The following is a 23,999-nucleotide window of genomic DNA, read 5'->3' as shown; positions in this document are numbered from 1 at the left end:
CCCATCTCCGGGCTGTGCAGGCCAGCATGCACTGGGAAAAAAAATTTCAAGAAAATATCTTTAACAAAGAGCATAACCATGAAGTCCGATTTCCGGTTTACAAACCTCTTGGGAACCGTGTATCGTCAGGGAAACCTTGTTTTCAACGATGAGGGCACGCTGTTGCTTTCTCCCGTCGGAAACAGGGTGTCTGTGTTCGATCTGGTAAACAACAAGTCGTACTCTTTGGACTACGAGCATCGCAAGAATATCGCATGCATTGCCCTGAACAAACAGGGCACGCTGCTGCTGTCTGTGGACGAGGACGGGCGGGCGATTCTTGTCAACTTCCGCGCGAGAACCGTGCTGCATCACTTTAATTTCAAGGGCAAGGTGCGCGATCTCCAGTTTTCGCCAGACGGAACGCACTTTGCGCTGTCTGTGGGCCGTTTTGTACAGGCGTGGAAGACGCCTGATGTTTCTGAAGACCGTCAGTTTGCGCCATTTGTGCGCCACCGGGTCTACGCCGGCCATTACTCAGACATAACTTCGATAACCTGGTCTGGAGACTCCAGGTACATCCTGTCTACGAGCAAGGACCTCACCACGCGTATCTTTTCGCTCAACACAGAGGACAAGGACGTCAAAATGACGCTGGCGGGCCACAGAGACTACGTTTTGAAGGCCTTCTTCGACAAAAACCAGGAGATCATATACACAGTTTCGAAAGACGGAGCACTTTTTCGCTGGGAGTACACGGAAAGACCAGGCGAGGAGGAGCTTCCAGACGACCAGAAGCACCACAGCTGGCGGATCATTTCTAAAGACTTCTTTTTTTCTGACCACAAGGTGCGATGTGCCACTTTTCATGCTCCGTCTAATCTGCTGATTGTTGGCTTTTCCAACGGAGAGTTCCGTCTGTACGATCTGCCGAGCTTCACGATGGTTCAGCAGCTGTCGATGGGGTTCAACGCGGTGAACACGATCTCTGTCAACTCGACGGGCGAGTGGATTGCGTTTGGGTCCAAGAAATTGGGCCAATTGCTGGTTTACGAGTGGCAGTCTGAGTCGTACATTTTGAAGCAGCAGGGCCATTTCGACGCGATGAACTGCCTGGCGTACTCGCCAGACGGAGGACGGATAGTGACGGCGTCGGACGACGGAAAAATCAAGATCTGGGACGTTGTTTCTGGGTTCTGTCTGGCCACGTTCGAGGAGCACATTTCTGCAGTCACGCAGGTTGTCTTTGCCAAGAAAGGCCAGGTGATGTTCTCGTCGTCGCTGGACGGCACGGTGCGCGCGTGGGACCTGATCCGGTACAGGAACTTCCGGGTGTTCACGTCGACGAACCGGTTGCAGTTCAGCTGTTTGGCGGTGGATCCTAGCGGAGACATTGTGTGTGCTGGTTCTTTGGATGATTTCAGCATCCAGGTGTGGTCTGTGCAGACGGCGCAGCTTCTGGACCAGCTGGCGGGCCACGAGGGCCCCATCTCGTGCCTAAGTTTTGGAACAGAGGGCTCGCCCAAGCTGGCCAGTGCGTCGTGGGACAAAACGATCAGGATCTGGGACATTTTCTCGCGCACACAAACCAGCGAGCCGTTCGACGTGCTGCACGAGTGTCTGGCTCTGACGATGCGGCCGGACTCGAAGGAGGTGGCTGCTGCCACGCTGGACGGACAGATCACCTTCTGGGACGTGGAGAACGGCAAACAGGTGCGCCAGATCGACGGCAAGAGCCACATCATCACAGGAAGACACGTTGAGGACCGTTTTGTCGCTGGCAACTCTGCCAGAGGCAAGTACTTCTCGACGATCGCATACAGTTTTGACGGGCTGTCTTTGGTTGCTGCCGGGAACAACAACTCGATCTGCTTGTACGACCTGCCGAACGAGGTGCTCCTTAAACGGTTCACGGTGTCGAACAACATGCAGCTGAACGGAACGATGCAGTTCCTCAATTCGAAGAACATGACCGACGCGGGGGCCATGGAGCTGATCGACGACGACGGCGAGTTATCGGACCTCGAGGACAGAAGACGCGCCGATAGCATGCTGCCGGGCTCGAACCGAGGAGACTTGGCAGCACGCTCGACACGGCCCGAGATCCGCGTCACCAGCGTGCAGTTCTCGCCAACGGCCAATGCGTTCGCGTGCGCCTCCACAGAGGGTCTGCTCGTGTACAGCGTGGACGAGAGTCTTGTTTTCGACCCGTTCGATTTGGACGTGGACGTGACTCCGGAAGCCACTCTGGCTGTGCTGAAAGACGGAGAGTACATGACGGCTCTGGTCATGGCGTTCCGGCTGAACGAAACGTATTTGATCCACAAGGTCTACGAGGCGGTCAAGGTTGCAGACATCGCATTGGTGGTTCGCGACCTACCTTTGGTGTATGTTGAGAAGCTTGTTGGTTTCATTGCCTCGATATGCATGGAAAGCCCACACTTTGAGTTCAATCTGATTTGGGTTTCTACGGCGCTGAGGGTGCACGGCAAGTTCATTACTAGGGAAAAGGCCCGATTCAGCAGCTCTCTGCGGCTGATCCAGCGGTTTTTGAATAGAGTGGCCAAGGAAATTGTCAAGAGCGGTGCCAAAAACAGTTATTTTTACCAGTTTGTGGAAACCGACCTGCATAAAGATATAACCGACAAGCACAACGAGAACACGGACCTGCAAAGCACAGACGAAGAAATGGTCCAGGGGTCTGAGAGCGAGGACGAGTGGTTTGGCCCTGGACAGGAGAAAGAGGTCGGGCTGCGGTTCGATGGGTCGTCTTCTGAAGACGAGGTTATGTAGGTTCTAGAATTTAAGGGTGCAAGATTTATTTTTGGCCCCTAACAATCGGGATTTTTTTTCATAAAAAGCTTTAATTTTGCCCGGTCCGGGAGTTATAATAATAGATTAATTGCGTTTGCTCTGCAGGACAAGCTTCTTTTCCCGAGAACAAACTTGTCAACAAACTAGTCCCAGCCCAGTTTCCACCATGAGTCGAGAACAGAGTCTGACTATCCTGTCTGAGATCCTCGAGATTCTGCGTTCAGCCAAGCCTGTTTCAAAGCTTGAGCCTGAAATCAAAGACTGCCTTTCGCGGTTTTCGTTCTTAATAACTCTCACGGCCAACGACACAATCGAGCGCCAGAAACTGGCCAATTCGCTTTCAATCTGGACCAAGATCAACGAGGTGTTCCAGCTGTATTTGGAGACTGTGGATGCCGACCCGCAGCTGGTTGCCACGCCCCTGGCGCAGTACAAAACTCGGCTCATCAGGGGAGTTATACTGCTTGCCCGAAACCTGATTGTGGGGCTACGGGACCTGCTCAATCTGGACGATAAGCAACGTTCTGAGTTCTATCACGTTCATGGCCTCAGATGCAAAGACGTCTCGGGAGACATTTTGATCCAGTCGCTGTACCAGAACCATTTCAACAACATCATTCCTCTGTGTCTTCGATTTCTAGATATCCTCGATAGCTTCCCGGAAAGATCTCCTAAACACAGTATCGAGATTTATTACAATAGCATCACATCGTGCTTCCAGTATCTGAACAACGTCACCAACATTGACACCAAGTGGACTAAGCAGGCTGTGCCCGATTACAACGTGGACGCGTTCCTGGACTTTCTCACCAGACTGCCGCAATACTGGCATGCAGCCGGCGATCAGGTGTTGCCCGACTTTGACCTGCTAGTTGCAATTCTAATGTACTTCCGCAACCTTTTCAGCCAGGATGAGCTTCTGACTCGCATCTTCCGCTACCATTCGGTCAGGTTCATCGTCTTTGTGGGTAACTACCTGTCCTACATCGTGCCCTACTCTCGCGGATGCAAGCATTTCACCCAGGAACAGTGCGACCAGCTCGAACTAGTTTATCTCGGCACGTACATGAATATGATCTCGCACGAGAGCGTGGGCTCTTGTCTGCTCGAAGCTGCGAATTCAAACACCAACAAGGAGACCGCATACAACGCGATCAGCGAGCTGCTTAACGTATTCCAAATCATATTAACTAGCAAAGAAGAAGGGTGGGATAAGCTCAAGTTGGTCAACATCGTGGCATGGATCACGGAGTACTACAAGTACGCTTCTCACGAGGCGTCTGTGTTGCTGGACAAACAGACATTGGGCGCTGAGGAGTCGGAGAAGCTTGCTCGTTTGCATAAACAACTGATCTCGGTGCTCGACAGTCTCTCGAGCCTGACCAAGTTCGATAGCGTGCGCCAGATGCTCAACTACTACGAGTTTCTGCCCCAGCTGGTTGCGTTTTTCCAGGTCGTGGACAGAAACACGTTCCGCAAACGTCTCAAGGACGAGCAGTCTCCGCCAAACACCAAAGAGTTTCCGCAGGTCAAACTCATCATGATCGAGATCATCACCTCGCTGGTTTACCAGAACTTCAAGAACCAGGAACTCATGCGCGAGATCCACGGGCTCGAGCTGATTCTCAATAATTGCAACCTCGACACAAACGAGCCGTTCATCAAGGAGCGCGCAATCTTGTGTATCAAATACTTGCTTCTGGACAATCCCGGCAACCAGGACTTTGTCGCCAAGTTGGAGGCCAAGGGCACGTCGATCGATGCCCAGAACAAACAGATCCTCGAGCAGGCCGGGTTCGAGATCGATATCGAGGACGGCAAGGTCAAACTCAAAAAGTCTCCCCGGGTGACAGAACTCGAACAAGGCGCGACGGGCTCGTGTCAAGGGCCGAATAACTAGCGACGTTTCGTGTATCTTTCAGTCTTCAGCACTTGGTTGTAATAGACAAGTTTATCCAAGAGTGTTTTGTAGGTGATTGGTTGTCCTATGCATGACATGGCGATCGTAACGTACGGTTCTCTCATACTGAACACTATCTTCTCGCAAAACTCCTGCTCGGTGAAGCTTAGTCCAACAAGGGCAGCAAACTTGTGCAATTCCTCGATATCCTGGAATGTTGCACGTAGTTCTGTTTTGCATGCAGATAATTTGATACGACGAGCCGTGTGGGTGATTTGGTTGGAATTTAAACCTCCCGGAGTGAACACTTTGTATAATTTGACGAGCACGTCCAGAGAGGTATTCGATGGAGACAGATTCTCTAGTTTTGGGTAGTGTCTGAAATAGTACGGGCTGATAGTGGCCTTCAATATTTTCAGTAATTCTGCGTCGTTGTAGTCTGCCATCACTGGTTCTTCTCCTCTCAACGTTTGTTCAAATTGCTCGATAAGCGGCGCAAAAGATGTATCTTGGATAGCACGCTTCAAATGAGACCAATACCTAATGAAGCGTAGTAATCGCGAAATAGGTTTGGGATAGACCGGGATCTTAATGTAAGGAAGGTCCATCTTGGCCAGAACCTCTTCATACTCCTCCGAGCACGTTCGTTGCTTCCCTTGTGGCCCAAACTTATCGCCAATATTGCACAGAAACTTGTAAGCACCATCTCCGTCACCACGTATGTCCTGATACTTCTCGTCAATAATCCTCTTCAGAATAGACTCCAGCCTGAGTTCAAGTCCCACATCCAGCGTCAATGCACGCTCTCTCTTCTCAAAGGGCTCGCAGATCACGCTCAATGAAGACTTTTCTAATCTGATCTTTAGTGAAGTCCAAAACTGTTGGAACTCGCTTGCGTACGCGAGCGGGTCTTCGTGCCAAACTAGTTTCAGATCGTCTAGTTGAATTGAATCAAGTGGCTCCACAGCGGCCTGTGGCCCAGACCCATTGCCCATTGAGTTGCCACCAAGAAAACTGATGTCGTCTATCATATCAAAGGACGACGATCTGGACTCGATCGCACACGGACTACGTTCCAAGCTGTCAGAATCCAGAGAAAGCACGTCAAGAGCAGCTGTCGTGGATTCAACAGCAACAACGGCCTGTTCGTGAGAAACGACGGGGTTGGTATTTCCTGAAAGTCCTTCTTCCATTTTTTTATAATGTTTCAGGTTGAGTTTTATCAGAGCGTGGCAAAAGGTCAATTGAATCCCACTCTGATTAAATAATTGCTGCTGATAAGCCATAGTGTGCAACCCAAATAAAATATCTGAATTACGCTGTCAGGTGACGGGTGCGTGGCAGCTGGCAGACGTGGCGGTCGCTCTGGCAGAAAAGGGATGTACTCAACATGTGGTGGCTGGATAGCGGTTATGGATTTCCATAACCAATCCTAACTATCCTTTTGCATAACTTTTCACCCACCTGTACGGGGTGCACATCCAGGCTCGATCCTGTGTTTTTGATTCATGTCCTCTCTGCGGCGTTGCGGCGCGATGGCCTTTGGCTGGTTAAATTTTTTTTTTCCTTTGGAAAAATTAAAACCTATACAGAACCATGGTGGAAGCACGCAGCTCGGGCGTGGACATCTCGGGCGTGATTGGCCAGGGCAGCTCGAAGATCAAGAAGAAGATCAGAGATATCACGCGGCTGCTTAAGAAAGACAACCTCGCGTCAAATGTGCGCATCGAGAACGAGAGAGCCTTGGACGCTCTGAAAGCGGAGCTCGCTTCCGTGCAAACCAACCTCAAGGCCAAGAAACTCGCGCAGAAGTACCACAAGGTGCGGTTCTTTGAGCGCAAGAAGGCCGTCCGCAAGTACAAGCAGGCCATCAAGGAGCTAAAAGAGCTGGAGGCCCAGTCATTGAAGAAAGAGATCAAGAAGCAGCGCAAGGTGGTTAGGCACTGCGAAGTAGACCTTGCATACGTTTTGAACTTCCCCAAGACAGAAAAGTACATTGCATTGTACCCTGTGACATCAGACGTTTCTGAGCTGTCGGAAAAGGCTCGTAAGGGGCTACAGCAGACAGAAGCAAAGAGAACAGAGTACCGCAAGAAGATTGCGGAGCTGTTGGACACAGGCAAGCTGCAAATCAGTCTGGAGGACGGTATCCGTACCATCAACAAAGAGACCATCTCGCTGGACGGTCCGCAAACGTCGTCGGCTCCAGCAGAGCAGGACGCTAACGAAGAAGACGAGTTTTTCGAATGATCACTATGTACTTTATAAATATCAAACATGCAAAATCTCCGCGTCAAGAATTTTGAGTCTGTAGAGCATCGAAGGGTGTAAGTCGTCTTTGGTGATCAGGTTGAACTGGAGCAGGTCGCCCATGGTAATTGCGTTTTTCTCCAGCGAGTACTGGAGATAGTCAAAGTTGTCGTCGTTGTCGTCGCCGATTTCCTCGACGGCAGCCTCGTCATCCAGATCCACGTCGTCCTCGATAGTCACCTTGTACACCTCGCCGTTGGGACCCGACTCGTAAACGTCCTTGACCTGCGAATGTTGGTGATTAGACACGGATCCTTTGGTGATGACTCCCCATAGAGTCCAGAAGATCGAGTTGGAGGCACGCCAGATGATCGTTTCGTTGTACAGCTTGATCACCTGTGCTGGCAAGTCGCTTTCCTTGAGGTTGACGACGGAGGACGAGCGCTGTTTCAAAAAGTTCGGTGTCATGGCCACGCCGGAACCTCCGTGCTGTGGAACCAGCATTGGTGTCTGCGATCCAGGCACGTAATTCACGTACGTGTTCAAGAAGTTGATCCGTTCCTCTCTGCTTGGATACCGTGGGACCTGGAGTCGGAAGGAGTCGAGCGTGTGATAGTTGGCCATCCACTCGCTAAAATGGTTGGTGATGTCGTAGGCAGGCATATTAGGTCCGGCGTACTCAAAGTCGATCACAACAAGTTTCTTGTCGTCCTTGTAGTTAAGATCCGTGACCAGCGGAACGGTGTCGGCGGTGGAGATCGACAGAGATGAGGCTTTCTTAATCAGCGACTCGTCAAGTGCCATTGAGTCCACGTCCGAGTCGTCCTCCTCTATAGACGGCTGGTCGTACTTGTTGTAGAACAGCAAGTTTCCATACTGGGTGTCGTTGTGACAGAACTTGAGATTCTCATCCACGTGGATCCGTCCGCCGTAGCTCTGGTAAAGCCAGTCTTGGTAGCTTGCAATGATTCTCTTGTAGTTGTCCCACGAAGTCATGAACACCTTAATCTGATCCTCCTCCGAGGAGTCCTTCACCATGTCATCAACCAAACGCACCCATTTGGTGATGAGGGCCCAGACCTTGGGGCCTTGTAATTTCTCGTTAGATTCCAACGGAACACCGTTGTGCAGCTCCTTCATTCTTCTGGCAATCATGCGGCTCACCTTGGGCTCTCTGATCTGTTCCTTGTTGAGAGTGATGGAGTTGTTAAGGAACTCCTCGAACCGGCCGTTGGAGAAACATCCAAGTAGCTTGGGTCCAATGTTTCGCTGCGAGAGTCGTTGCAACGTGAGCAACTCGGACTCCCGGTCGATGATATTGTCGACATTTGCACCGTAAAGTCTCAGAAGCAACGGGTAGTAGTTTTTGTAGGTGACCTTGTACACACAGTTGGTGAGGGCCCCGCTGATCCGCTGCAACTCCAGCTCTTGCAAAGACGACTCTGTGATGGGGATTTTGCGCCATTTGGGTATGCGAAGGCTCTGGATCACGGCCAAAAGGTCCTGTTTAAAATAGTCCAACGGCAGAGAGTTGTCGAGGGTGGCGCGACTCTCGTAAAAGTCTGCCTCGAAGCTCTGCTCGTCCGATAACGGCCATTCCCCAGAAAGTGGCCGAACAATAGAGTGCGACGACGACGAGCGTCTTCCTCTTTGTTTTCTCGAGCTCGACCGCTTGTGGTGCACGGATGACGACGATAGTTTTCTGCTGTATCTCGGTCTCTCCATTTCTAAGCGCTCATGAACACCAATGGGAAGAAAATCGGTAATATACAAAAATAATCAAGCTGGATGGGTTTGCTTTTAAAAACTTTCTTGAAGTAAATCGTCGCGACGATGAGGCCATCTCGCGCACAGCCGCCAGATTTTTTTCTTTGGCAATGCGGTGAATTTTTTCGTATTTTTTGACCTCGTTGGCCAGCGATTTTAAGCATGCTGTTGATAATTTGCCTAATCGGGAAAAAGGTCAATAATTTAGTATCGGCTTAAATTATTAAATCTTGGTTAAAACCGTTCAACGCCTTGTTGTTTAGCACAGTTTTCTTATCGCTCGTTTATTCTTCTGTTATATGGTTCTCAGATCAACATTTTAATGGCGTTATACTCAAACTTGGATTTCCAGCAACATCCGCCGCAATCTGTCCAGTCTGTTGACAGTGACAGGCTTATAGTGACCATCCCGTTTAACTACACCTATTTCGTCAAGCCCGAGCACACGCTTCATGAGAGTCTTGTCCATTCCGATTGGCGACCTGTGGCCTCCGATGCCGTGTCTGCGTTCCCGTTCTTCCAGAACCTGGCATCTAACGCACTGGTGTGCGACAACCTCGAGCCACTAAGACGGGTGGTGAACCACGCAAACGACGCGTACGCTGCTTCTGGGATCATGGTTATCTTGAACGAGTTCAGAGGAGCAGAGATGAAACTGACCACCTCGGTCATTGGAAACTACGCTTCGCAGAGAGAAATGAACAATGTTAGACTGCAAATCTTCCGCAACTACTCGGAGATCACCAGCCGTAAGATCACAATCGACTTCACAAAGAACAACTACTGTTTCACGTCCATTGGCAAAATCAAAGAGGAGCTAACATTATACCTAGACGAGATTTCCATATACAACAAATGCTCCATCTATATTGTTCCGTCTAAAGAAAGTGTCTCCAAGTTTGACATTGTCATCATTGGGAGCCAGGATTGCTGCACGGTGACAGAAAACAAGGTCAGGTTGTTCATCGACAACCTAAACCCGCTTTCGCACTGCGACTTTATCGAGATCGGCGCTCTCTCGCTGCTACCGTTGATTGGTGGCACAGAGTTTTCCAATTTCACCAACATTGTCAAGAAAACACACTGCCACATCTACCTGCCAAACCTCGTTCCTGAGCTGTACTTCAACAACTCGCTAGATACGGAGGTCCAGAAACCAGCCATCTATATCACCGGACTGAAATCCATGGTTCTGTTGGCCCAGGCCATGCTTTCTGAGATCATCGACAAGATCGAAAACACTCCGTTTATCAAACAGATCTCGGTCATGCCTATCAAAAGAGAGAGTCTGATCCTGTTCATGGAGGACCCGGAGCTTTTGAAGAACGTCATGTTTGGCACAGGCTGTTTTATCTCTGTTCCGTCGCTGGGTTACTCAAATTCAAGCGGAACAGGCGATACCGTCAGTTTCCAAGGAAACTCAATCGAGGACATTGAGATCGCCATCGAGAAGTTCACCAACCTGATGACCAGTTTCTATAGTGCAAAGTACGAGTTCAAGACCTCGGGATCGTCAACTGCCGATGTCAGCAAGCTGCTCAGTTTCAACGACTCGTTATCCTTTGGAACAAACTCCATAGTTTCGTTGGCCAAACTCAACGACGACTACGTTTTCCAGTTCATTGGCAGATCTGAAGGGCTGAAACATGCTTCTGGTCCTCTTTCGCAATTCCCGCCGTTTTTGGAAACCAAGCTGCTGAAAAGCTCGATAGTTTACCAGATTGAGCTCTCCAACAAGGAGAAAGATTTCATTTCAGGTAAGAAGAACGGTAAGATCATCAAGATCATGAACATGTCTTCTGTTTCGATCAAACTGCTTCCTTTCACTGATGACAACTTCATCGTTGAAATCAACTGCAACGACCTGATGGACTCTGTTTTAGGGCTCGGCCTTTTCGAGGACGAGCTTCCAACAATGCTCACGTTCAACGTGCCAGAGTCCTTCCACAGACAAATCATTGGTGTTGGTGGCCAGACCGTCCAGACCATCATGCGCAAGTTCAACGTGTTCATCAAGTTCTCGAACTCGTTCGAGTTGAACGATGCGTCCGCTTCAGACCCAAACAATCTTCAGGCATCCAACTTCCAACAGTCTTTCATCCGGAAGAACAACGTTGTGATCAAATGTCCGTCCAAGAACAAGACCCAGGTTCCGCTGGCCAAGCTAGAGCTGGAGAAGCTGATGGCCAAGGTGATGAACAGCAATTATTCGTGTTCTGTTGTCAAGCTAAATCGTTCGCAATGGAGACTCTTAACGTCTACTCCGTTCAATTACAACTTGAACGCAAACCGGACAAAACCCAGCAACTTCATCACCGAACTGGAGAAAACCACAAATACTTACATCAAATACCCCAAGTTAGACCACGAGGAGGCCAATCAGGACACTGTCAGTTTGGAAATCTATGGAATCGACAACAACTCCAAGGTGTGCTGCGCGGAACTGGTCAAGCTGCTTCCGTACGAGTACGAGTTGAAGCTGCTTAAATCTGCCAATTTCAAGGACCTGACCGAGGCCGTGAAAAACGTGCGCAACATGCTCTACCACCACGCCAAACGGGCTCAGCTGGAGTTCATCAACAACATTATTGTTCCGCTGAAACTGTTGTACAACGTTGAAGTCTCTCTCAAGAGCAACAAGACCACTGACTCCGTCATCCTCAACTTCTATCCAGAGGCATTTGGTATCAGCTCTCTATCCAACGAGAGACTGAACGAAGAAGTACAGGCAGAGGTTGGTCAGACCGACAAGTTTGGCCAGATGTTGGAGAACGTCAAGATTTTCCTCAAGAACCAGAAGTTCGAGGTTTTGGGCCAAACTTTCAAGCCGTGCGAGTTTGACATCGTCACTCCGGACCAGCGAAACGAAAAGGAGAATTTGTCCGCCAAGAACGATGCTCTCGAAATCGCTGACAACGGCTCTGTTTCGACACCAGCTACCGTCGTGAACAAAGGTCTGGGTCTTGGGTTCCAACAGCCAATGCAACCACCGTCCAGATTCGGGATCAACAACAAAACCGTCCCTACCGCAGAGGCCCCGGCGCAAGGATCCGGGTCGCGTTTCCAGAAAACGTTTGACAAAATCAGCCCGTTTAATGCTCCCGAGTTTAATTTCACTCCGATGAGCAACACTTATTGACAATCTAACTTTCCATGGACTTTCCTTTTCTATAATGAGCCAGTCGCCAGCTATGTATAACTTTGATTTCCTTACATAAGGCCGAAAATATACCCTGAGTTAATGTTAATCTGATGTCGATTCCTTGCTGGATATGTTTCTGTGGAGGTAGTTCAGAGCATTTGCGAGCGCAGATCCAGTCTGGACCTTGCTGGCGCCGTTGTCGCGCGGTTCGGGAGCCACCAGCTGTTTTGTTCGCGATGCGTTGTCCGACTGGTCTGGCACCTGTGGTTCCTGGGACATTTTCTTGGCCCAGACCGAGGCAATGTTGACTGCCGAATTCTGCGGATGTACGATTGACTTTGGGTCGCTCGGGTTGGTGGTTGGCAGGTGCTGGTGGTTCAGATGGTTATATTCCAGCGAAAATTGGCCGTTGACTGAGTCAAACGAGTAATTTAGCCGCGAGTGGCACGGATACAACAGCATATTGCGCGGCTGGGAAACCTCAGACTTGGAGCTGTTGACTACCTCGTCGGTGTCGCTCTCGGATTCGTTTTCTTCTGCGTCTTCCACCAATAAACTCAAATCTTTGCGTTTGTTACCAACGTCCTGTTGACACAACATCTGGGCGTAGAATTTTCCGCTTTTCCAGTTTGTGGACCGCGTCTTGAACACAAACCCCATCTGGTCAAGAATGTCAAACAATCGGTTCAAATAGTGCAGTTTGAGCCGTTCCTTGACCTCCTCTCTGTAGCTGGCGATTTTCTGCTCCACGGTGGTGACGCTTGCGTATTCGGGCCGATTCAGAATGATCTGGTTCGAGTCGTATCGACGGATGATAAACTCCGGAATCGCTCGCGTGTATTTGACCGAGATCGTGTCGGAGTCCTTATTATGAGAAACACGTTCCAAAAAAGAGGTGAACGAGACTTTTTCGTCCAGCGACTTGGCGGGTTCCGGCTCTCTTTCCGCAAACGTGTTGTGTTCCATATTGGCCTCTCGTTGCAACTGATCCATTGACTTGAGCTTGTGCAACATCTTGAGTTTCTGGTTCTTTTTGTACAGTTTGTTCTTGCGTCGACACGAGTCGCACGTCTTGTACTTAGACAACGTAGACGGATCCTCATCCGTGATGTACACTCTTCGTTTCGCCTTGCACTTCGCACAGTCCAGGTGTGTGGTGTTAAACGTTGCAAGAGACATTTCTACGCATTTAACAAGAAAGAGTATGGGAATAAAATTGTTTATTTATTCAAGATTTAGTTCCTCTCGATGAACACGCTATATCTGCCCAATCCGTGTTTGCTGGGGATTCTGCTCACGATCTCTACGCACGATGGTAACCATTTGGTTTTCCATTATCCGCCGCAGCCAAATGAGTACGGCTACCGACCTACTCCGTTGGGGAACCAAATCCTCAACACGGAGGACGACGACTATTCCAGCTCTTCGAATGAGGAAATGGACGACGAGCTGCTAGATATGGACCTTTACCAGCTCCAAAACGAGGATGATGACGACTACAGCGTTTCTGCCGAGGGAAGCAGCCGGGGAAGTCTCAGTGCAGAAAGTACGGGCAGTGGCATGAACGTGCCGTCCAGTTCCACCACCAACCATCTGGGCAAGGGTTTACTGGGGATCCTGGACGAGCAGGACCGCAAACGGCGAAACAAGGAGAGCAAACGACGCAATCTCATGAATAACATAATTATGGGGGAACAGGTTCCCCAGGCAGATAATTCTTCCAGCAGTAAGAGCGCAAACACATCTGTTCAAAACGACATGAGCACCACCACGGCGACGGAGCAGGACACGGCCCCGCCACAACTGGATAAATTGTTTGGTTTTGACGTCGACTTTGTGAGCGAACTGGTGACTCCGCCAAAACAGCTGTGCAACTCGAGGTTCGAGCTTTCGGTGGACGACATGGCGTTTCTCGGGCTCCCGATCCACGTGAACGAGGACGGAAGTTGGAGAACTTCCTCGAACAAACGCGCTCGCAAAAAGAAAACCAGCCGCAAGAAGAAAGTATCATCTGATTCGGACATGTCTGACGATTACGACGCAGACAACAACGACACCTCTCAAACAGAAAAGGACGGCTCCATGTACATGTTCCATCTGGTGTTTGTTCTGAACCCGCCTGTTGTTGAGTACAATTTCCGGATCGATGAGATGTTCCACTACATAGCCAGTCGGATGGCTCTGTTGCTGAGATACGAGCAGCAGAAATCGAGTTTTGTTTGGAACGAGTCCAAACTCATTCTGGAGCTGAAAGATGAGCTGGCTCATCTTCCACTAAAGGAACAGTGGAACAAGATCATCAGTAGGTCGTCGTTGGCGAAGATGATGGCCCAGACATACAACGCCGTCTCCAACTCCGAGATCCTCAACATCGAGATCAACAACAAGATGCGCTCTTTCCAGATCCCAATTCGAACAGAGTACAGTTATCTTCCTCCACAGCATATCCAGCTGCTTCCCGGGTCGTCTCTTTCATCTGTGTCACCGTTCGACTCCATGGGTCTCAACCTAAACGGCAAGTCCCATTTTGACAACGATTCCATGATATATTACGCCCTGATAATTTTGGATGACCCGGAGTCTATCATCAAGGACATTCAAGCCGAAAAGCACTCCGTCATCGCCAACTTCATCCGCATGATCAAGCCAAGCGAGAGTCTTTCGCGACTGGCTACTTTAAGTGGGCTAGATATCTCTGAAGTCCGGCTTTTCGCAAACCATCTGGTTTATTGGCGAAGAGCCAAGGCATTTCTTCCTCTAAGTCCCAGAAACGTGTATATTGTCTCTCCATTGGCGCCTTTGTACAACGTTTACAAGGACTCCACGCTGTTCAAACAACAGTTTCCAAATCTGCCACCACTTTCAAACTTCCTGTCGTTGATCTCTTCCTCGTCCAACAAACCGCGCCCAATCAACACCATCATCCCCAGCAGAGACCACAGAGACTTGTATCTTGATGCTGTTGCCTGGCTGTTGAAATACGGATACCTTACACAACTGCACACGTTTCTGTATCTCAAGATATCCAAGGAGATCAAAATCAAGGTTGACGAAGAGCTGGAAATGGAGCGCAAGAACCGCAAGTCCAAGGCCGGCGACAACTCGTCGTCTGACGAAGAGGATAACAAGGTCGCTGCCACGGACAACACCACCAAGGCCCAACAGGCGACACCTGCCCAGTTCTCAGTTTCCACATCCAACGGTTCAGAATCCAACATCGACATGACCTCCGTTGCTCCTGGAACTGTATATTTCGAGGAAGAGGAGGAGGAGGACACTATTTTGCTGGACCCGGAAAGCGCGACTGCTTTGGAACGGAGATGGATAGCCAAATGCGTGGAAGGCCAGCCATTGGAGGTGGTGAATCTATTCTACAAGCTGCTCAAATACATGAACGGAAAAAACTCGCTGGAGCTGTTGATGATGAAGGAGAACGTGAGCAGACAGGACGTTCGCAAACTGCTTGTTTCGATGAGCCATCACGTCACTACGGTTCGTCATTGGTAAATGTATAGAAGCGGTTGAATTTCTTCTCCGAAATCGACGCGACGATAGACTCGGGTAGTTGGGAAGGAAAACCTTGGATACCGAATGAAATTTAATTACTGTGTTGTTTTGTTGAAAGTTGACCAAATTCTTCAACAAGATTTGCAATAATGTCCAGATCCGGTCAGTAAGGAGTGTAATTATTCAGAGAGAGATAATCAATAAGCGCAAACTAGACCAATTAAATTGGGTTGAATTGCAAGAGAGTTATAAATTTTGACAGATAAGATGGATCAACCTGACCTTCCGGATCAGCAGGAAGGAATGCCTTCGACAGCGGATCTTCGCATGGATCAACAACAACGGTATTTTCGATATATGGACGAGCGCAATGAGTACCGGAACCGGAAAGTGAGTGCATCGCATGGCCAGTACATCAAAGTTATGTTTTTATTTGCAGTGTTGCAAATAATCGGAATAGCGTTCTTCACCAAGGGGTTTCTGCTTTCTCGACAGGTTCTTCCGAACCAGTCAACGTGTTTGGATCAACAGAATTCCCAAACTTGCCACCAGTTTTCTCCGTTTAAGAAAACAGTCATATTATTAATTGATGCGTTACGATTCGATTTCGTGATCCCCGTCGAGGACCAAGCGGCAGATCCGTACTATCACAACAATTTCCCCATTTTGTATGAGCAGTTTGCAAACCACCCGCAAAATTCTCTATTACTCAAGTTCATTGCCGATCCTCCAACAACAACATTACAGCGACTTAAAGGATTAACCACCGGCTCTTTGCCGACGTTTGTTGACGCAGGATCCAACTTCGATGGAGACACCATCGACGAGGACAACTGGGTGTCTCAATTGCACAGTTTTGGCAAAAACGTGGCGTTTGTCGGCGACGATACTTGGACCGCGCTGTTTTCTCCGTTCCTGCACCCGAACATGACGTTTCCGTTCCCTTCGTTGAACGTCTGGGACCTTCATAGTGTTGACAACGGTGTGATTGAGCATCTTTACCCGATGATCAAAGACCAAGGCACCGAATGGGACGTGCTGATTGGCCATTTCCTCGGAGTTGACCATTGTGGACACCGTTATGGCCCAAGACACTATGCCATGAAACAGAAACTGGACCAGATGAATTCCATCATTGGCGATGTGATCGACAGCATCGACGAAGATACACTGCTGGTTGTTTTCGGCGACCACGGTATGGATTTCACCGGAAACCACGGAGGAGAGTCCAAGGACGAATTGGAAGCGGCTTTATTCATGTACTCCAAACGCGATTATTTTGGCAGACTTTCCAACGACCATTACAACATATCCAATTTGGGCAATGACTTCAGGGCAGTGAACCAGATCGATCTGGTTCCCACCTTTTCCATGATGATGGGACTTCCTGTTCCATTCAACAACCTGGGATCGCCAATCGAAGAAGCATTTATTGGACCCAACAGCAAAAACCAGCTTGAATTGGCCAAATCGAATTTCCTCACATGTCAGCAAATCCATAATTATAGACAGGCTTCGGACCAGCTTTCGTCTGACGAGGAAATCAACGCCATGTTCAACGAACTTTCATCTGACTGGGACATTTTGCAGAAAAAAAGCCCCGACCAGTTAACTCTAATCGCTTTCAACGCGAAATGCTACGAATACCAAGCATTATCTTTGGACAAATGTAAGTCTCTTTGGGCGACATTTGACAATGTCTGTATCATTATTGGGATTGGAATTGTTGCAATCTCTCTTGGACTATTAATCATCTACACGAAATTGGTTCCGCTCGTGGTGATCACACAATTGAATTCCCAGTTCATCACCTCGTCTGCTGCTATGACCATGGTCCATACACTGTTGACGGTGTCGTTCACCTTAATATTTAAACCAGAGAACCTCAGTATGCTGTGGTCTGTTCTTCTTGGGGTTTCTCTCGGTATCATCAACGGCATACTTGCTCCTATTATAGACAGATACTCGATTCCGTGGCTGTTTTCACAAGTGAAGGAGAACCTGATCCAGAACGGGTGGACGTATTTCGCTTTGGCATTGATTCTCATGCACTCATTGATCTTCACCTCGAACTCGTTTGTTATTTGGGAAGACAAGATCGTGGCGTTCTGGCTCATCACGTTTGGTTTCTGTGCCGTCTTCAAATCGTTCAAGCTCAAAGATTCGCGGAAACGGCTGCTGGGTGTCTACCATTCGGTTGTTTTCGTTCTTCTAACGCGACTCACTTCCACAATCAGACTGTGTCGTGAAGAACAAGGTTCCAAATGCGTGAGCAACTTCGAGACCACCTGGTGGTCTGTTGGTCTGATTTACGTTTTTGCTTTCCTGCTCCCCAAAATGATCGAGAAGTTCTTCGATATAAGCCAGTCTTACCAAGGAGCTGCCCAGTTGTGGGTCTCTAAGGGACTCAGAGGACTGATGCTTTTGATAGCATTGATGTGGACTCTGGAATACATCGAGAACAGTGATTACTTCAACTCCAAGATCCAGGTTCCGCTTGAAACGTTCAAGGTCACACGGTTGACCATCGCGCGGATCGTGATGGGCATTTCGCTGATAGCAAGCAACTTCGGGTGGTCGTTGGGCCCACTCTGTATCAAGATCGACTTGGGGTCGAACCAGTCTGGCCGCCAGGTGCTGCGGACCGCCAACATCATCGGCTACGGCAACGTGTACGGGTCCGCGTATTTCCTGTTTGTGATCAACATTTTGTGCGCTGTGCTGCTTGTGAACAAGCCGTTGGGCATTGTTTCACTGGCACTGTTGATCAACCAGATCCTCACGCTGCTGGAGCTGATCGACATCCTCAAGATCCGCACAAATCTCGTTTCCGTGGTCACCATGGGACTGTTGGCGTATCTGCACTTCTTCAGCACGGGCCACCAGGCGACGTTACAGGCGATCCACTGGGACACTGGGTTCATTATCACAGAAACCATCGTGTTCCCGCTGACTCATATCTCCATCATTCTCGACACTCTCGGGCCGTTCATCATTGTTTGTCTGTGCATCTCGCTGATGTGTCTGTGGAAGATTCCTCCCACCAGCAAGGCTATCTCGCTGATCTCCAAGATCGTCGAGAACTCGTCCACTTTGATCATCTACCAGCTATGTCTGACACTATCGACGCTCATCATGACCAACCATTTCAGAAGACACTTGATGGTCTGGAAGATCTTTGCGCCCCGATTCATGCTAAATGGGATCATATTGATTGCCATGAACGTCATCCTCACGCTGGTGACCGTCGGCTTCGCTACAGGCCGCGTGATTAAGCGCTGGAACCAGGTCTTTGGAAACTGAGCTCCCGTCTATATTAGGATTCTAGAAATACACTACATTTACTCCAAGTGTTCGTCCAGGTTGCCCAGGAACACCTGGTCGTCGAGCGCGCCAAACCCGCCGTCGTCCGCCATGATCAGGTCGTCCGCGCCGCCGTATAGCAGGTTGTTGTCGAACTCGAAGTTGCCGTTCTGCCCCGCGGTGCCGAACGGATCGTCAAAGTTGCTGTCTGCCAACATCCCAGGCTGCGACGAGCCGGGCACCGCAATGGGCATGGTTGCGGCCTCCGACGCCCGCTTGTTGTTCTCCTCTTGCGCCTTGCGCAGTTCCTCCTCCTGCTGCTTGCGGGCCTCTTCCTCCTGTAGCCGTCTCTTTTCTGCGAGCTCCTGCTCCTCGCGCAGCTTTCTGTCTGCCTGTTCCTGTCTCAGTCGCGCAAGCCGGTCCTTGGCCTGTCTGTGTTCTTCGAACGAGCTTGCTTTCCGCTCAATCTGCCCGAATCCCTGCTGGTACTGCTTGTACTTGTGCTCCGGCTGCACCTTCACCTGGAACTTGACCTCGAGGTCCTTTTCGATCGAGTCCAAACTGGCCTGGAACTCGTCGATCTTGCGCACGTCGTAGTTCTGGTACCCGTCGCACAGCTGCTTGATTTTTTCTGTCTCGAACTCAAACTTCTCGTCCAGCGTTTGGCTCGAGTTATCGGACTCCAGTGTGGTTATTTGCTTTTCGATAAACGACTCCTTCAATTTCAGCACCTTGAGGTCGCCGCAGTGCGAGTCCTCGGCATTGGGGTTCTCGAGGCTCTGTGCGATCTCCTCCTCGGTAGGGGCCGGCTCAGACTCGATTGCACGGCCCCCTATCACGCACCCGGGGAACGACGCCGGAGGCACGATTTTGTCCAAGGGGAGGTATTTGCTGACCACGTTCTCCAACAGGTCGTTATTGAGCTTGAACTTGAACCCGGCCGACTGTCTGAACGAGAAAACGTCGACCTCGTCGTTCAACAGCTGCGCTTCGACCGAGTTGGGCGGCGGAATGGGCAGGTTGAAGACGGGATGCGAAAACAGGTTCGTGGGAGGAGGCGGTTCGCGCACCACGGGCGGAGGCGCCTCGCGCGCATGCGACTGGCGCGATGGCGGCAACAGGCCCTGTTTCTCGTAAAACGCGTTCGGAGGTCTTCCTCTTTTTCTGTGAGGAGGCATATGTGGTGGTTATTTATTTTACTTTATTTTATTTTATTTTATTTTATTTCGAGATATGTATGTGTTATTGAAAAAGTTATGTATAGGTTGACTAAAAGTTATTTTTTTGCGGCCTACTCCTCGTAGATATCGTTGAAGTTGGTCGAATGCGTCAGCTCGTAGTTCGTCAGCTTCATCTTCTGTCTTCTGTTGATGAAGCTCAACGACCGCGGCGGCCGCAGCGTCGAGCCTCCGCGCTCGCGTTCCCGGTCGGTGTCCTCTATTAAGTTGTCGTTCCCCAGATACAGGATCTTGATAATATTGCCGAATGGGACAACAATAGACTTGTGGCCGAACTTCTGCACCGGCCCGAGCTTCTTGATCAAAAGCCCCGACTCTTCCCCGTCGGGAATGTCGTAGTACTTCACCTGGCCCGACGCGGTCATCGTCCAGCCCTCCCAGATGTCGCTCAGCTTCTTTTCGGTTCGCACCGTCTTCTTGCGCCGGCTCTTGAGGTCGCGCGAGCGCCGAATCAGCTCGACCGAGTTCGTGTACACCGTCTCGTCGCTCTGCTCGTCCTCCTGCGTCTCCTTCTGCCGCACACCCACAATCAGGTTCAAGTCTGTGGTGCACCATCCTTCCACCTTGCTCAGCCAGTGCTGGTGCTCCGTCACAGACGCAAACCCCAGGCACCGCGTCTCGCGCGGGTCTCTCTCCACACGCATGCAGATGCTGTTCTTGGCCTTGTTGTCGATCGAAAACGTGTGCATGATCAGCGTGTCTGTCTCGAGCTCCGTGTACGCGATCGAGAACGAGCTCACCGACGCACAGCCACAGAACCGACAGTGCGACGGCTCCGGATGGAACACGCGGAACGTGTTGGGCTTGAACTGCCCGATGCTCATGCTCTTAAGCAAAGTTCCGGACGTGACGTCGATCAGCTCCGCAGTCAAGTCGTGAGCTCTCACAAACATACCAACAAACGGAACAGGCTCGATCACCGCGCCAGTGAAGTCCTTCAGAGCAGGCTCCGGCTCCGCTTGGAACTTGATCGACGACTGCACGTTCACGGGCAGGTTTGCACGTAGTCGCTGAAACGACTCAATCGACTTCTGGTTCATCGAAGACGTCCTGCTGATCACAGCAGGCGTCACCAGCCGCTCTCCCGAATTGTAGCTGTCCGTCTGCACCTTGACGTTCCTCACCTTCCATTTGTTATTAATCACGGTAGCAACCACCAAAGAGCCGGTCGAAAGAACCCCAACAATCCGGTCGTTGACTCTTGGAGTGACCATCTTCTTGCAGCACACCAGCGTAGAGTCCGTCAGCTTCACTTTACTCAAAGACCCGTCCTCGCAGTCGATCGTCAACATGTCGCCGCTCTTGAGCACCATCAAAAACTCCTTGCCTTTCATCTGCTCCTTAGGGTTCGGAACTTTGCCTCTGTCATACGAAGAGTCCACGGAGGCAGACCGGGTATGAATGAACGCAGGGTTGAAGCTCGGTCTTCTCGCGGTTGGTCTCTGTGGAGGAGGTGTTGGACTGTCACTAGAGGAGCCGTCGTTGTCCACTTGCACTTCTTTCGAAAGCTTGGACTTTCCCGAAACCAGCGCTCTGGACCTCTTGACAGTGGTTTTTGTGCGGATCCTGAAAAACGCTTCCAGAGGAGTGGCGTTGGCGAGCTCGTCGATCTGGTACGTCCAGATCCACGACATTGTGAATCTGGACCAGCACTTGACGACTCCGCACTTGCTGAACACCGTGATGAGAGCACCCGAAGGAGACATCACCACATGGGTCACTGGCAAGAACCGGCCGCTGACTGGAAGCTGTGTAGGCGCAGGAAGCGGGTTGCTCATTGGAGACCACACCAGCACCTTGTGGTCCATTCCCACAGACACGATGAACGGGCAGGCAGACGTGGCAACGCGAACAACGTCCAAGAAATGGCCGTGGTTCAACTCTTTTGAGTTGAACGACTTGTGTTGTTGGTCCGAAGACAGCTCGGTGACATCGTCGATCCCCGCCGACATGTTGATTCCGTCTTTGTCCAAAGAATATTTGAGCACCAGAGGAGCGCTGGATGCCACAAACAGCAAACAGCTCAAAAACTCCAGGAAATAAAACATATCGAAATTGAACGTGGTGCCGTTATCCAGGCCGATAATCGGTTCCTGGCCGCTGGACCCAGCGAGGTTTCGGCTCATAATGACTGTTGGGTTGATGATCGAGACAACCATTGGGTTCTTGGTCACTTTGAAGAGAGAAAAGTATTTCTTTGAGAGCTCTGCTGCCAAAACGCGTTTACTGGGGAAGAAATCAAATGACAAGTTCCACAGCGTGTCAATTGAAGCGTGCGTTTTCGAGTGCAGTGATAGTATATTGGAAGAAACATTCAAAGTCACACCGCTTGTCCATTTCAAGCTCAAAACCAGAAGAATGAATGCTGCAATGACGCTGGTTTGAGCAGACTTGAACAGAGGCAGCTTGATCTTGAGCAAATACTGTCCCAGTATGGCTAAAATCGTGTGAGATCCTGAAGAGTTGTACTTGCTTGTTAGCAGCAGACTTGACAAGATCGAACCGCTGCCAAGAGGCTTGAGGTTATTTTCAGAGTCCTCTGATTGTTCGGACTTGTTTGATCGTTGCAGCAAGTCCTGAAGCTCGGATCTCCTTATATCGATGCCCAGAACAGTGGTGAAATACGTGATATGCAGAAGGTGGTCGAATGTGAGGGTAAGAGCAACAAACACACAGTGTTGTCTGGCCCATGGGCTGATGAAAGGAGATGCGAACACCATCAGGAGAATGTCTGCTATAACGTTGGTTGTGGACACTGGATGGCTAGACAAAACAGCCTTGGCCATACGAGTCCCAACAGACAGCTCGTCCGACGTCTTGGATATGGCAACAACCAAACGGAACATATTCTCGATGCTAACAAAAAGTATCAGTGATAAGGTAATTGGAACGGGATATTGAGACAAGTCCAAAGAGCGATAAAAGTATGATGTGATTGTGGCGCTCGAGAATATGGAGAGAGTGATCTCTACCACGTAGGCCAGCAGAAGTCCTGCTCTTGATTTGACTGAGTGTATATTAGTGAGAGAAACAAGCACATAAGCAACCACTATTAATGGAGCCAGGGTGATGAGCGTTGTTTCGAACAAGTTGCATGTTTTGTACGAGAGTTGATAGTTCTCGTGGGCGGGCGTTTGTGTGTCATAGGCTATGATCTGGTCCCAATCGTTGAGCTTATGGACGTTGGACTGCCAAACCTCTTCTACCAAATTAGCCACGTTGGCCGGATAAATGACACAGAGTTGCAACGCTTTTGCGCTCTTAATGAGTCCGTCGACCTTCACAATCCCCGAGAATAGTTTGTACTGAGAAAACGGGATTCCCAGGACGGAATTGTGAGAGCCTTTATAATGGACTGTTCTGAGCGGGTTTTGGTCGTTAATTAGCAATTGTTTGTCGTTATTCCAATATTCCAACGGAGAATGGATCGAGACGGTATCCTTTCCGATTCTCTCATCATTCTGTAGAACGTTCGTAAACAGTGTTTGTTGTAGGTTGAATACTTCCAGCAGAAACTTCTTATCCAAAGCCCCAGAAGACTCTTTGGGCCCAATCCCCACGTCAAAAAGCCCCAATTCGCTGGAGTTTCGCGAATCCAGTCCAGATTCCAAATTAGGTTGGATCCAAATGCTCTTGAGGAAGAAGTCGGGACTCGAATACAAGTCTGAGCTTGGCTGGATGTCCACAGACTTAATATAATTAAGATCGCTCAAACTCCCGGTAAACACCCCCGACGTTGACGCGTAAAGAGAATACAGCGCAGGATAGCTCAACACAAACAGAAAAGTAGTGGGCCAAAGAATGTATGCTGTTGGGTGTAGTAATAAATGGTGTAAAATGGCGTGATGTCTTTTTTGCAGCAACTTCACCCACGCAGTGAACTTGACCAATATAAGACGCTCCCACGTCTGGAGCAGGTATGTGGTCGATTCCATATCTACCCAAGTTGTGATTTCTGTATTGGTAATTTGACTCTGACCATTAATTTAGTCGGTTCGGGGATTCGTTCTTCGAATGTAGTAGGATCTTTCGATAATATTTGAAGATCCTGAAATTTTAGCACCTATTGTTCAACATCTTTGCACTGGCTTTTTTTTGA

The 23,999-nt window shown here is 49.7% G+C and overlaps 21 protein-coding genes across 21 annotated transcripts; 10 read left to right on the top strand and 11 right to left on the bottom strand.

The window, feature by feature from the left end:
- Positions 1-78: 78 nt before the first annotated feature.
- OGAPHI_003644 (uncharacterized protein) lies at positions 79-2,772 on the top strand (the record flags this gene model as incomplete). The annotated part of the gene is made up of 1 exon (XM_046204640.1): positions 79-2,772. The coding sequence occupies one exon, from the start codon at positions 79-81 to the stop codon at positions 2,770-2,772; it is 2,694 nt and encodes an 897-aa protein (XP_046060664.1).
- Positions 1,029-2,255, bottom strand: OGAPHI_003645 (uncharacterized protein; the record flags this gene model as incomplete). Its single annotated transcript, XM_046204641.1, has 1 exon — positions 1,029-2,255. The coding sequence occupies one exon, from the start codon at positions 2,253-2,255 to the stop codon at positions 1,029-1,031; it is 1,227 nt and encodes a 408-aa protein (XP_046060665.1).
- A 187-nt stretch (positions 2,773-2,959) lies between the features above and the next one.
- Positions 2,960-4,693, top strand: OGAPHI_003643 (uncharacterized protein; the record flags this gene model as incomplete). Its single annotated transcript, XM_046204639.1, has 1 exon — positions 2,960-4,693. The coding sequence occupies one exon, from the start codon at positions 2,960-2,962 to the stop codon at positions 4,691-4,693; it is 1,734 nt and encodes a 577-aa protein (XP_046060663.1).
- On the bottom strand, positions 4,690-5,886 carry OGAPHI_003642 (uncharacterized protein; the record flags this gene model as incomplete). The annotated part of the gene is made up of 1 exon (XM_046204638.1): positions 4,690-5,886. The coding sequence occupies one exon, from the start codon at positions 5,884-5,886 to the stop codon at positions 4,690-4,692; it is 1,197 nt and encodes a 398-aa protein (XP_046060662.1).
- Positions 5,887-6,289: 403 nt separating this feature from the next.
- Positions 6,290-6,943, top strand: OGAPHI_003641 (uncharacterized protein; the record flags this gene model as incomplete). Its single annotated transcript, XM_046204637.1, has 1 exon — positions 6,290-6,943. The coding sequence occupies one exon, from the start codon at positions 6,290-6,292 to the stop codon at positions 6,941-6,943; it is 654 nt and encodes a 217-aa protein (XP_046060661.1).
- A 21-nt stretch (positions 6,944-6,964) lies between these two features.
- Positions 6,965-8,668, bottom strand: OGAPHI_003639 (uncharacterized protein; the record flags this gene model as incomplete). Its single annotated transcript, XM_046204635.1, has 1 exon — positions 6,965-8,668. The coding sequence occupies one exon, from the start codon at positions 8,666-8,668 to the stop codon at positions 6,965-6,967; it is 1,704 nt and encodes a 567-aa protein (XP_046060659.1).
- On the top strand, positions 7,266-7,802 carry OGAPHI_003640 (uncharacterized protein; the record flags this gene model as incomplete). Its single annotated transcript, XM_046204636.1, has 2 exons — positions 7,266-7,468; positions 7,667-7,802. 2 exons carry the CDS (start codon positions 7,266-7,268, stop codon positions 7,800-7,802), a joined length of 339 nt encoding a protein of 112 aa, XP_046060660.1.
- A 364-nt stretch (positions 8,669-9,032) lies between the features above and the next one.
- OGAPHI_003636 (uncharacterized protein) lies at positions 9,033-11,849 on the top strand (the record flags this gene model as incomplete). The annotated part of the gene is made up of 1 exon (XM_046204631.1): positions 9,033-11,849. One exon carries the CDS (start codon positions 9,033-9,035, stop codon positions 11,847-11,849), a length of 2,817 nt encoding a protein of 938 aa, XP_046060656.1.
- OGAPHI_003638 (uncharacterized protein) lies at positions 9,161-9,382 on the bottom strand (the record flags this gene model as incomplete). Its single annotated transcript, XM_046204634.1, has 1 exon — positions 9,161-9,382. The coding sequence occupies one exon, from the start codon at positions 9,380-9,382 to the stop codon at positions 9,161-9,163; it is 222 nt and encodes a 73-aa protein (XP_046060658.1).
- OGAPHI_003637 (uncharacterized protein) lies at positions 10,424-11,248 on the bottom strand (the record flags this gene model as incomplete). The annotated part of the gene is made up of 2 exons (XM_046204632.1): positions 10,424-10,778; positions 11,175-11,248. The coding sequence occupies 2 exons, from the start codon at positions 11,246-11,248 to the stop codon at positions 10,424-10,426; spliced, it is 429 nt and encodes a 142-aa protein (XP_046060657.1).
- Positions 11,850-11,954: 105 nt separating the features above from the next.
- OGAPHI_003635 (uncharacterized protein) lies at positions 11,955-12,866 on the bottom strand (the record flags this gene model as incomplete). The annotated part of the gene is made up of 1 exon (XM_046204630.1): positions 11,955-12,866. The coding sequence occupies one exon, from the start codon at positions 12,864-12,866 to the stop codon at positions 11,955-11,957; it is 912 nt and encodes a 303-aa protein (XP_046060655.1).
- A 234-nt stretch (positions 12,867-13,100) lies between these two features.
- Positions 13,101-15,359, top strand: OGAPHI_003634 (uncharacterized protein; the record flags this gene model as incomplete). Its single annotated transcript, XM_046204629.1, has 1 exon — positions 13,101-15,359. The coding sequence occupies one exon, from the start codon at positions 13,101-13,103 to the stop codon at positions 15,357-15,359; it is 2,259 nt and encodes a 752-aa protein (XP_046060654.1).
- Positions 14,663-15,759, bottom strand: OGAPHI_003633 (uncharacterized protein; the record flags this gene model as incomplete). Its single annotated transcript, XM_046204628.1, has 2 exons — positions 14,663-15,223; positions 15,637-15,759. The coding sequence occupies 2 exons, from the start codon at positions 15,757-15,759 to the stop codon at positions 14,663-14,665; spliced, it is 684 nt and encodes a 227-aa protein (XP_046060653.1).
- Positions 15,627-18,662, top strand: OGAPHI_003630 (uncharacterized protein; the record flags this gene model as incomplete). Its single annotated transcript, XM_046204625.1, has 1 exon — positions 15,627-18,662. The coding sequence occupies one exon, from the start codon at positions 15,627-15,629 to the stop codon at positions 18,660-18,662; it is 3,036 nt and encodes a 1,011-aa protein (XP_046060650.1).
- OGAPHI_003632 (uncharacterized protein) lies at positions 16,119-17,068 on the bottom strand (the record flags this gene model as incomplete). The annotated part of the gene is made up of 3 exons (XM_046204627.1): positions 16,119-16,472; positions 16,623-16,872; positions 17,001-17,068. The coding sequence occupies 3 exons, from the start codon at positions 17,066-17,068 to the stop codon at positions 16,119-16,121; spliced, it is 672 nt and encodes a 223-aa protein (XP_046060652.1).
- On the bottom strand, positions 17,114-18,283 carry OGAPHI_003631 (uncharacterized protein; the record flags this gene model as incomplete). The annotated part of the gene is made up of 2 exons (XM_046204626.1): positions 17,114-17,534; positions 18,036-18,283. 2 exons carry the CDS (start codon positions 18,281-18,283, stop codon positions 17,114-17,116), a joined length of 669 nt encoding a protein of 222 aa, XP_046060651.1.
- Positions 18,663-18,700: 38 nt separating the features above from the next.
- OGAPHI_003629 (uncharacterized protein) lies at positions 18,701-19,840 on the bottom strand (the record flags this gene model as incomplete). Its single annotated transcript, XM_046204624.1, has 1 exon — positions 18,701-19,840. The coding sequence occupies one exon, from the start codon at positions 19,838-19,840 to the stop codon at positions 18,701-18,703; it is 1,140 nt and encodes a 379-aa protein (XP_046060649.1).
- A 113-nt stretch (positions 19,841-19,953) lies between these two features.
- OGAPHI_003625 (uncharacterized protein) lies at positions 19,954-23,835 on the bottom strand (the record flags this gene model as incomplete). The annotated part of the gene is made up of 1 exon (XM_046204619.1): positions 19,954-23,835. One exon carries the CDS (start codon positions 23,833-23,835, stop codon positions 19,954-19,956), a length of 3,882 nt encoding a protein of 1,293 aa, XP_046060645.1.
- OGAPHI_003628 (uncharacterized protein) lies at positions 21,302-21,943 on the top strand (the record flags this gene model as incomplete). Its single annotated transcript, XM_046204623.1, has 1 exon — positions 21,302-21,943. The coding sequence occupies one exon, from the start codon at positions 21,302-21,304 to the stop codon at positions 21,941-21,943; it is 642 nt and encodes a 213-aa protein (XP_046060648.1).
- On the top strand, positions 22,028-22,285 carry OGAPHI_003627 (uncharacterized protein; the record flags this gene model as incomplete). The annotated part of the gene is made up of 1 exon (XM_046204621.1): positions 22,028-22,285. One exon carries the CDS (start codon positions 22,028-22,030, stop codon positions 22,283-22,285), a length of 258 nt encoding a protein of 85 aa, XP_046060647.1.
- On the top strand, positions 22,628-23,599 carry OGAPHI_003626 (uncharacterized protein; the record flags this gene model as incomplete). Its single annotated transcript, XM_046204620.1, has 2 exons — positions 22,628-22,766; positions 23,322-23,599. The coding sequence occupies 2 exons, from the start codon at positions 22,628-22,630 to the stop codon at positions 23,597-23,599; spliced, it is 417 nt and encodes a 138-aa protein (XP_046060646.1).
- Positions 23,836-23,999: the final 164 nt, after the last annotated feature.

The sequence above is a fragment of the Ogataea philodendri genome (genome assembly GCF_020536065.1).
Source record: "Ogataea philodendri strain CBS6075 chromosome Unknown scaffold2, whole genome shotgun sequence".
Classification (NCBI taxonomy): Eukaryota; Fungi; Ascomycota; class Pichiomycetes; order Pichiales; family Pichiaceae; genus Ogataea; species Ogataea philodendri.
Note: the sequence above shows the minus strand (reverse complement) of the source record. Positions and strands in the feature narration are given on the sequence as shown.